The following is a 10,006-nucleotide window of genomic DNA, read 5'->3' on the forward strand; positions in this document are numbered from 1 at the left end:
ATAATAATAATAATAATAACCACAGTGCAAGGCAGATTTGTTGTCTCCTTCTTAAATAAGAGAAAAGGGAGTCTCCAGATGAAGCAGCTCATTTAACCTGGATTTATGTGTGATTTTTCTCTTCCCCTCTGGCTCAGTTCTTTTATCTTTTTAACCTATCTTTGGTATTTCTCACTCCAAAATTAACTAGAATTTTAATGACTTCTTTAATGGTTCTTAAGTTTCTTGTTAATTGTTAAAATACATTCTTTACTTCCCCCCTCTTCCTTCTTGACTTCACTCAGTTCTTTGTACTTTACCTAGGTGCTCCCTTGCTTTAATTAGATGCCCCCGTCTTAGTTACTTTCTTGTTGCTGGGACAGAATTCCGAACACACATGAGTTAAAGGAAGAGAGGTTTATTTCTCTACATAGTTTGTAGAGAAGTTGGCTGTTTTCAAGGTAAAGTGACATGGCAGAAGGCATGGCAAAGGAGAAACACTCAAAGCTTGGTGGTAGGGTGCAAAAGGAGTCAAGGGAGCAGGGAGGAAGATCACCATCTGAGGTCACCCCCTAGGGAACCATCTTCTCTGATCAGGCTTCACCCCCTAAAATCACATTAGCTACATGCTCGTCAGTGAACTAATCCATTGATGAAGTATCAGCCCCTCATGGTCCAATCACTTACCGAAAGCCCTACTATGACCTACAAATGCATGAGGTGTTTGGAGATACCTAGGTATAATCCATAATATCCCCTCCTTAAGAAGGTGATGCCTAATGAGACTGAAGCTGAGGTACTTGGACACACAGGTCAGTGAATGGTTCCACATCCTCTCTTGTTGGATTGAGAATCCCTTCCCAAAATGCTGTATAACCATGTATCTGACTTTCCTTTGAAAAAAGCTATTGAAAGTTTATTTTGCTTCTTAGGTTCAATTTTCCAGGGGCTATAAATGAAGAAACTTCCCAATGTACAGTCACAAATTTGTTGAAGGCAGTGTCAACAAAGGTAATTTTATTTTATTTTATTTTTTAAGTTAATTTCATTGAGAAACAAATAGCAATGAGACAGTTTCAAAACAGGTTAGTAGGACGGTTACAATAATTAATATATTGCATATTGTTGTCGTTGTAGTATTCATGGTACAAGATGCAGACATGATATCCTGTTCAAACACTATTAGTACAAATCTCTCTTCTCACTGAATCAAGAGAAAGTAGTGGTATATCTATCCTATTTTGTATGTACAGATACAAAATGGTCCTTCATTTGTATCCCCCTTTTTTGTTTAGTTTTGTCAGACATGGGTATTCCATTGCCATTTAAATATTGTAGGTGCTTGAATTAAGCAAACTACTCCAACATACTCCAGTAGTCCATAACAGTAGTGGGTTATCTGAAGAACTGGCAATGTCAGAAGTTGTTGACTTGAGCATTTTACAGCTCAGCATATTAATATGGCTTTACTTTTTATACCTCGTTTGTATACTTTTCTGGTGGGTGGTTAAGACCAAGATAAAGCAAGACCTATATAACAAGAAATGGAACTTCTGTATCTGAGAAGGTCAGTCAAATCCCCTCAGGATTTATCCTGGAGCGCTGTTTGTAGATCCGTTGTCAGTGTCAGCCATGTGGATGAGTCATAGCCATTGCTTGACCAATTTGCTCTCTGTGGAAGTCTGAGAGAATGTTTTCTCTCCATGTGACTCTCCTTATAACCCAGCCTTCTTTCTGAACACAAGTTACTGCCCTGATCCTGCTGAAAGCCCTCAACAAACTGCCCCACACCAACTTCACCCTGTTCAAATGCATGATTAACCAGGCACATCAAGTGACCTATTCATCAGATTCTGTATCTGGGGGACTTGCTGGAGACCTATCACTTCCAGATCTTCTGGATCAAAACATGCACCTCCTGGAAGGTATAACTGGCTTTGAAGACTGCCTGAAAATTTATCCGCCACATCATGGGCATCACGTACTAGCACACTGGCTGCTGGCTGAGATTCTTGGGGTCTGTCAGACAGCCAGCTGAAGATGTGCATGAGCAAATATGGCTGGAGTGCAGATGAGTCAGGGCAGATTTTCAGCTGCTCTTGAGCTCCCTTCCTTGAAGCTCAGGAGTAGGCCTGGATTACCTGGACAAGCTACTCACTGCCAGCTGTGCTGTGACGGTGGCCAACACACCACATGCAGTGTCCAGCCCCACAGCCAGCTTGGACAAGGTCCTGCTACTTGCTTCAGCCGGAAGAGTTGTAGAATAGTTTTAGATTTTGACAATTATGTATTTGGGATGGATATAACTCTGTTGGAATGAGTATAACGGGAAAAGAAAATGATGTCAGGAGTAGAAAAATTGGCAGTAAGAATAGGGAAAACAACAGGTCCTTCGAAGCCTGACAGGCCCTAGGCTCTTAGTCACTTGTCACTGAGACAAAATGCTCAACACACTCTGCTTTTGTGCAGTGGAAGTTTCTTATAGTTTCCCACTTTCCTAAGAGTACTTTAAAATTTATTTTCAACCTTGACATATAGGAAGTGCACGACGTGTTATGGGCACCATGTAACGCTTCAAAATGCATGTGCATACTGGGCAATGTTTACATGGGGGTAGACAGAGCTCTTCACATGTGATTCAAACCCTCCACAAACGATTCTTTCTTTCTGCTTTGCTGAAATGCTCAGTATTTATCATTGTTTCTCTGTGCTATAAAGCTGTGTTTCTCGCTTTGCAGTCAAAGGAAACCGCTAGTTTTCAAGCTGAGTCCCAGACAGGCACCAGCCCTGCAGGACAGGCTCCAGTCGGACTGTCCCGATCCCGCTCACATATACCTCTTCCAGTCACGGATCAGTCCACCCATGTATCTGCCCGCCCCCAGCCGGCCCGCCCCCAGCCGGCCCGCCCCCAGCCGGCCCGCCCCCAGCCGGCCCGCCCCCAGCCGGCAAGTGCCTTGCAGGTTTCTCCTCCTACTTGCCTGTCGTGGCCCCGCCCACAAGCCCGATTTGCTCCGCCTACGCGTCCCATCACGCCCCGCGCGTCTGTGTTCTGAGTTCGCGGCAGCATGTGGGCTGTGGCCGGTCGGTTGTGGGGCCCTTGCTCCGGGTTGTGCGCGCTGTGGGGTAGCGGCGATGGTGTGCACCTTCTGGGCCATGTGCGAGCCCTGCGTGGCTCCGCGGCTTCCTGTGGCAGCAAGAACTTGCTCAAGAAATTTGCTTCCAAAACTAGGTATGCCTGGGCCCTGTTTTTAGGCAGTGCATTCCTGAGGGGCTGGGGCGTCTCCGCGGGGACCAGTGTCCGTGTATAGATCACCCCTGACCCTTCATTTGGAGCTGCCGTGTTTTCACACAGTCCTTTTATTTTATATATTTATTTTAGGTCTCCTAAGATTTTGTATTGGGGCCGGGAGTTAGCTCAGCGGCAAAAGCGCCTGTCTGGCAAGTGCAAGGACCTGAGTTTGATCCCTCGTACCAAAAAAAAAAAGTTACCACCTAAAATTTTATATTACACAGGAACGCGTATAGGAGGGGGAAAAAAGCAAGGTGATACGATATGTCCATTTATTTTGATTCTAGTCACCAAAAACTTTCCTTTTTCTGGAGAGTAATTTCTTCAAAGAGGAAAAGAAATAAAAGAATTTTCTTTCTGCATGAATGTTGACTTTATGTGGCCTAATTTGGCGAATTAAGTTTGTCGTCAGTTTTTGTAATTGTAAAACATGTACGTTGATGTAGATTTTTATGGTTGAATTCAGAAACTTTAAAAAATGCTTTTAGGTGTACAGAAAATTTGTAAAGATACACCAAGTTTCCTATTGGGGACCTTCGGTTTCCTTCTATTAATGCTTTAAATTAGTATTGCACATCTGTTAGTTAATGAATTGATATTGAGCCAGTCACAGTGGTGCATGCCTGTAATCCTAGCACTCAGGTGGTGGAGGCAAAAGGATTCCCGAGAGTTCAGGGCCGGGCTGGGCTACATAGCAAGTTCAAGGCCAGCCAGAATTACAGAGCAAGGCCCTGTCAAAAACTTTAAGAAGAATTTAAAAAAAAGAACTGATACTGATGCATCATCATTAACTGAAGCCCTTAATTTTGTTCACATATCCTTAGTTCTTCCCTAACATCCTTTTCCTGTCCACAAACCCATCAAGGAGCCACGTTACTTTCTGTTATCTTGTCTTCTCAGGCTCCTTTAGCCTAACAACATTGTATGCTTTCCCTGTTTTTGGTAATGGCTTGACAGTTTTGAGCAGTACTGGCTAGGCATTTTGTAGGATGCCTTCTCGGAGTTTGCCTGATGTTTTCAATGATTGGAAACTATAGATTTTTTTGAAGAAACCCTACAGAGATAAAGCACCATTTTCATCACATCATGTCAAGGGTGTATACGGTCTATAGAGCTATCACTGTTGAGTCCATTGATCACCCGACTGGGATGAATTTATTAGGAGTTTCCACTGTACAGTGACTCATTATGTCTATGTTTGTGCCATTTTGTGAAGTATCTTTTTTTGGGCGCACGTGTGTGTGTGTATGTAGTGGTGTTTGAGATTGAATCCAAGCTCTTGGCAGTGAGCTACATCCCTCCCCTTTTTATTTTTTTGTTTTGAGACAAGATCTCATTAAGTCACTTATACTTGAACTTTCAGTCCCCTCCCTCAGCCTCCCAGAGTGCTGGGATTACAGGCATTCACTACCCTCCCTTTTCATCCTTTCTGTACTTTTCTCTTTGGGAGAAAGTCCCTATGTATAGACTTTGCTAAGGAGTGGTTAGTGATGATCATGAATAATTTAGAATTTTGCGTGGAGATGCACCTTCTCTTTCCTACTTGTTAATTCACAATATGGACTCATGGATTATAATTCATTTTTATCGTGCTCGTTTTAGGCCATTGGGAACCTTCTCAGCTCCTCTGTCCCTGTGACATATCTCATCATGTGGGGTTTTGCTGTGCATGTTGGTGTGTGCACATATTTGGCACTTATTTTCTGGCATGTACGATATTTGGGTTTCATCTTGTATATTCCTGTCTCAGTCTTACAGTCAGCCATTTCTCCTGGGAGCCTGGTTATTGGAAAGTGGTGTTGTGAAGCAGTGATTTGGGTATCAGGTATGCTTATTCCACAGAGGTGTCTGTTGGGCTCTCTCAGCTGAAAAAAACAAACAATAGCACCTTTTTGAGCACCTTAGTATGCATACTCACCTATAACAAACATTTTTGTTTACTACCGTCTGTTTTCCACTCATTACCACATGGATTGTTTAGCCTCTTTGCCTTGTTTGTCTGTAACTCTCTTCAACAGTAAGAAGTATGGCTCTTCCTGTCATCTACGTAATTGTTCAGTCACAGGGTAGATGTATAGCTGTGTATTAGAACTGTCTGTCTATAACTTCATGGGAAACCCTTGGTCAGTTAAGCATTGTGCCTACGTGCCACTCAGGATATGTCTTTGTTTTGTTTCCTTTTTTTTTTTTTTAATATTCACTAATTTAATGGCATTCATCAGAAATGAATGATGCTAATATTAGGAATTTTATTTCATTTATACTATTTCATCATCCCAATTTTTTTTACAATGAATATAATAGTATTCTCTTCAGAAATAAAATTTATTTCTAAATCAATCAAATGAAGATGAACAAAGAAATTTAAAAACGGGAAAAAATACAACAGTCAACATACAATAAAAGTTAGATGTTGGTAATCAATAATTCAAACCAAAGAGGGCTATCATTTTTGCTTTGTAAATTAGAGATATTTCTCTTAAGTTGTTTTATAATACCTTTCTGTGTTGGAAAGACTTCAGTGAGAGAAATACTTTCACATCCTTTTGTTTTTGATACTGGGGATTGAACTCAAAGCTTTCATATTAAATACATCCCTGGTCCCATTTTTATTTTTTTAGACAGTGTCTTCCTGAGTTGCCCATTTCTTAGATCTCTGTTAGTATGCTTTCTGTGTCGCAAGTTAACTCCATATAATTGTGTTGTCATAGCTTCTTAAGGTATTTTATGTAACTCTTTCTTCTTTAATTTGCCATTTGTTCCAACATAATTTTTGTTTTCTCCCCATAGGAAGAAGTTTTGGTATGAAGGACCTTCCCTGGGATCTCACTTGGTAAGCATTGAGCAACAGCAGTGGTATTTATAGTTATGGTGGAAGCAAGGCTTAAAACTTGGCAAAGCTTTTGCCTGACTTTATACTTCTGTTATGGAGGGGATTATCTGTGTGGGTGGGAATAGATAACACTGGAACTGTGAATTTTAGCCATTGATGAGTAGAGTTTACCAACTCTAAAGTTTTCTAGAGTGTCTAATCAAATTTTAATACTTTAATATCCATTCAGTTTTTAATGTGTGAGTATGTACTGTAGACATTTATATGATAAATGTTTCCAGTTAGAAAAAACATTGTGTTTACTAAAAATATCAAGCCATACATTTTAACAGGGTAAATTTTATGGTATGTGAGTTATATCTCAAAAATTAATTTTTGGAAGGAGACCAGGAGGCTAAACTGGCAGTACTAACCTTGGAGGGCTGGTTGGTGAAATCTTGAAGGATCCAGTTCTATGAGACAGTCATCACAGCTCCAAAGAGATGTTATCTATCTGGTTTTGATGAGCCTTTATCAGTAGTAAGTCAGTGGAGTATAAATCAGTGGCAGTTATTAATGCTGCCCTTGTTTCTTGTTTGCTCTTCCTTTTCCTCTTAATGGAGACTTACAAGCCATCCAAGTTGGATTCCCTCCTGAAAGCTACCTCCAAGAAGACCAGGAAGGGAGACCATGTGCGCATTAGAGCCCTGAACGGCCTCCTCTACAAAGCCCTAACGGATTTGCTGTCCACCCCAGAAGTGAGCCAGGAAGTCTATGACCTGAATGTGGAGCTCTCCAAGGTAGAGTTCAGGGCCAGAAGGGTAGAAATGGAAGTCTTACCTGACAACTGAGGATGGCAGTCTTACCTGACTTCTCATTCCTATGATCTTGGTTTGGGGCAGTAGAGATGGTACTGCGTCTGGTACCTTGGGACAGGGGTTACCTGCTGTAGTCCAAAGCCAGCTAGCTCATTTACCTGCACTCTGATGACCAAACAGCCTGTGGTCAGTGAGCCCATGGGTTATTGTCAGTCACCCAGCCAATGTGAATAAATGGTCCAAGGATGCTCTGAGGTCTGGACATACCTGCCATTATTTTGGCATAAAGACAAAGAGCATGCGATCCTTGTCTAAAGTAGGAGGTTGACAAATTTGAACTCAGCCTGGGCAACTTAGCAAGACACTATCTCCAAGTGAAAAAGACCTGGAATGTGTCTTAGTGAAAGGTCCCTGGCTTTAATCTCCAGCACTGCAAAAACAAAACAAAAAACTAAGGAGCATCTTCTAGCCTTCTCAGAGGAAATTGAGCCAAAAGAACAATAAACACTTACTGGGTGTTTTCAGTGAGTATTTCAGCAAATGGCTGTGAAGCAAGTGCTGTGGGTTTGGGTAGAGGTTATCCAAGTGGTGTCAGGACCTGGGGAAGATAGGGAGGTGAGTTTTGTTTCTGTGGCCAGCTGTTGATCTTCTGCAGCAGTAGTGGTGGACTCTGTCAGGGTGCTGTGGGAGCAGTGAGTTTCAGGATAAGAGAAACACTTTGGAAGCTGTGCTTTTTACTTTGAGAATGTTGCCTTTGTTAAAACTCTTGTGAAATAAATAACTTGTTGGGGTGTGGGTCTCAGGTGTCTCTGACTTCAGACTTCTCAGCCTGCCGTGTATACTGGAAGACAAGTCTCTCTGCTGACCAGAATAAGCACACAGAGGCCACCCTGCAGAAGAGTGCCGCATACATGAGGTGATGGCATTTGTTTTCTACATGTACTTGCTTCCTCTTTGCACCTCAGATTGCCCAGCTGTATTACTTGTAGAAACACTTAAATTTTTTCTCATTAAGGATGTTGTGTTTAAGGGAAGTTTTGGGAGCATTTTCTTGAATTTGAAAGCATAATTTGCATTTTCATATAAGATACAATCTAGTCAGTTTTCCCCAAAGTTTAACAGGGATTTACAGGGGCTATATAAAGTTAATTATTTTTGCCTAGCCAGGAATGTTGGCCCTTACCTGTAATCCCAGCTATTTGGGAGGGTGAGATGGGATGATTATAAATTTGAGACTAGTACTAGCAACTTAGTAAGATTATCTGAAAATTTAAAACATGAGTTAGAAGGTAGCTCAGGAGTGGAGTACTTGTAGCATGCATGTGACCCTGGGTTCAGTCTTTATTATAGTAAAAAACCAGAAGAAAAATAAATTAATTACTTAATTTAAAGTGGAGGTATGGGGGGAGAAAAAGTGGAGGTATAGTTCAGTGGTAGGGAGCCCATGTTTAGTTTCTGGTATTGCAAAAAAAGAGAAATAATACAATTCACTACTTTTGCAATACTAGGATGTTTTGTCTTTCTGATTGTTACCAAACTAAGACCTTATTGTTGCTATTGCCAGTGCTCATCTGAAACACAATGCCACTTTCACCTAAAAACATCCTAGATGAATAAGAAAAAAAAATTTATTAAATCTAGACCAAGTGTATGTGTTTGGAGAATTCTTTGTGGTGGGAAGCACTCAGAAGTCATTCTGCTGAAGCATGAATGGGTTTGCAGGGAGAATCATGCGCAGAAAGTATGGGAGTCCCTACAGCTCTTCAGGTGTGAGTGACTGGCAGATACTCTCAAAAATAAGCCAAGTGAACCTGCCACTTCCATGGCCAGTAATGAAGTGTAAAGTTTCAAGTAAAACTCAGAATTGTAGAAACTGTTACCCATCATTGTGTGTTAAAAACCTTCCAAATACTTGAAGATTGTTGTGATGACACTGGTAACTTTTAACAAATGAATGACAAATTGTTAATGTCCTGAAAATTTGCATTATTATTGACCATCAGCAGTGAGGAAGGCACAGGTTACAAAACCACACATGGGTAGGAATTCCATTAGCATGTGGAGAGACTGGTATGTTTTTATGTCTCACTCAGAATGTGGAGTGTCAGTTGGTGTGAATTCAGTTTCCACATTTCAGCCTACCTCTATTTTTTTGTGTGTATGATGAAAGAAGAGCTATACTTTTCTGAGAACTATTTTTTTTATACTTGAATACAGTGCACATGCATGTGAAGCAAGTACTCTACCACTGAGCTATATCTTTAGCCCTTTTTAGTTTTGTGCTTTAAAACAGGATCTCCCTAAATTGACTTGGCCCGCGAGTCGATACGTGGGGTAATGACCTGGAGGAGGAACGGGGATGAACAAGACAGGGCAAGAGACACAAGAGACGGAGACAAGACAGGCTTTCTGATCAAGTCTCATTTATTGAGGACGTGAGCGGGGTCTAAATAGCTGTATAGTGGAAGCAGTTGGGTGGGACTAGTTGTGGATTGGTAGTGGAGGTCCAGGACCACAGGAAGATGTGGGATTGGTGCTGCAGCACTTCTTGCCCAAATAAGGGAAAATATAACAGGAGTGTTCTATCGCCCCCCCCACATATCCCCCCTTTTTATTAAATACATCAAGCGGAAATTGACAGTGCCCTGTGGGCACAATGCCTGGCTTGGGTCAAGGACTCCTTCACATGAGATCGACCAGACCTTACCCATCTTGGGATCGCAGGGCAGCAGTAGGCCCTGTTCCTGTCTTAGGTGGTCGGTGGTACTACATGTGGGTCCTAGTTGCCCGTCATTGACTACTTGTCCATCTCACCAGGGGGCCTACATCAGATTAGGCCACATCATGATAGGGTCCATTTGAAGGAACCCTCTCACGATACGCTTGTTGATCTGCCATTTTCAGCTGATGATAATATCTTTGAATAGGCTTTGCAGCAAAGGCATCTAAACGTGAGCTGATGAATGCTGTAAGTTTTTGAAAAATACAAGGTCCTATCATGAGCAACAGTAGGAGTGAGAAGAGGGGTCCCAATAGGGGCACAAGATAGGTGAACATTCCTCCCTATAGCGAGGAGAAGGGGTCATCCACAAGCTGTTGTCTCCACTT

The 10,006-nt window shown here is 41.8% G+C and overlaps 1 protein-coding gene and 1 pseudogene across 1 annotated transcript in view; both read left to right on the forward strand.

Annotated features, from left to right (window-relative positions):
• The window catches only part of LOC101570588, a 3,059-nt pseudogene extending 977 nt beyond the window's left edge, over positions 1 to 2,082 (forward strand).
• A 921-nt stretch (positions 2,083 to 3,003) lies between these two features.
• Positions 3,004 to 10,006, forward strand: part of Rbfa (ribosome binding factor A) — an 18,624-nt gene continuing 11,621 nt past the window's right edge. The window contains exons 1-4 of the mRNA XM_004640218.3: positions 3,004 to 3,208; positions 6,059 to 6,101; positions 6,704 to 6,880; positions 7,702 to 7,814. Of these exons, the coding sequence (XP_004640275.2) occupies positions 3,045 to 3,208; positions 6,059 to 6,101; positions 6,704 to 6,880; positions 7,702 to 7,814 (497 nt within the window). The 5' untranslated portion in view covers positions 3,004 to 3,044. The remainder of the gene's footprint in view (positions 3,209 to 6,058; positions 6,102 to 6,703; positions 6,881 to 7,701; positions 7,815 to 10,006) is intronic.

Source organism: Octodon degus, unplaced genomic scaffold (genome assembly GCF_000260255.1).
Source record: "Octodon degus isolate 3935 unplaced genomic scaffold, OctDeg1.0 scaffold00120, whole genome shotgun sequence".
In the NCBI taxonomy this organism is placed as follows: domain Eukaryota; kingdom Metazoa; phylum Chordata; class Mammalia; order Rodentia; family Octodontidae; genus Octodon; species Octodon degus.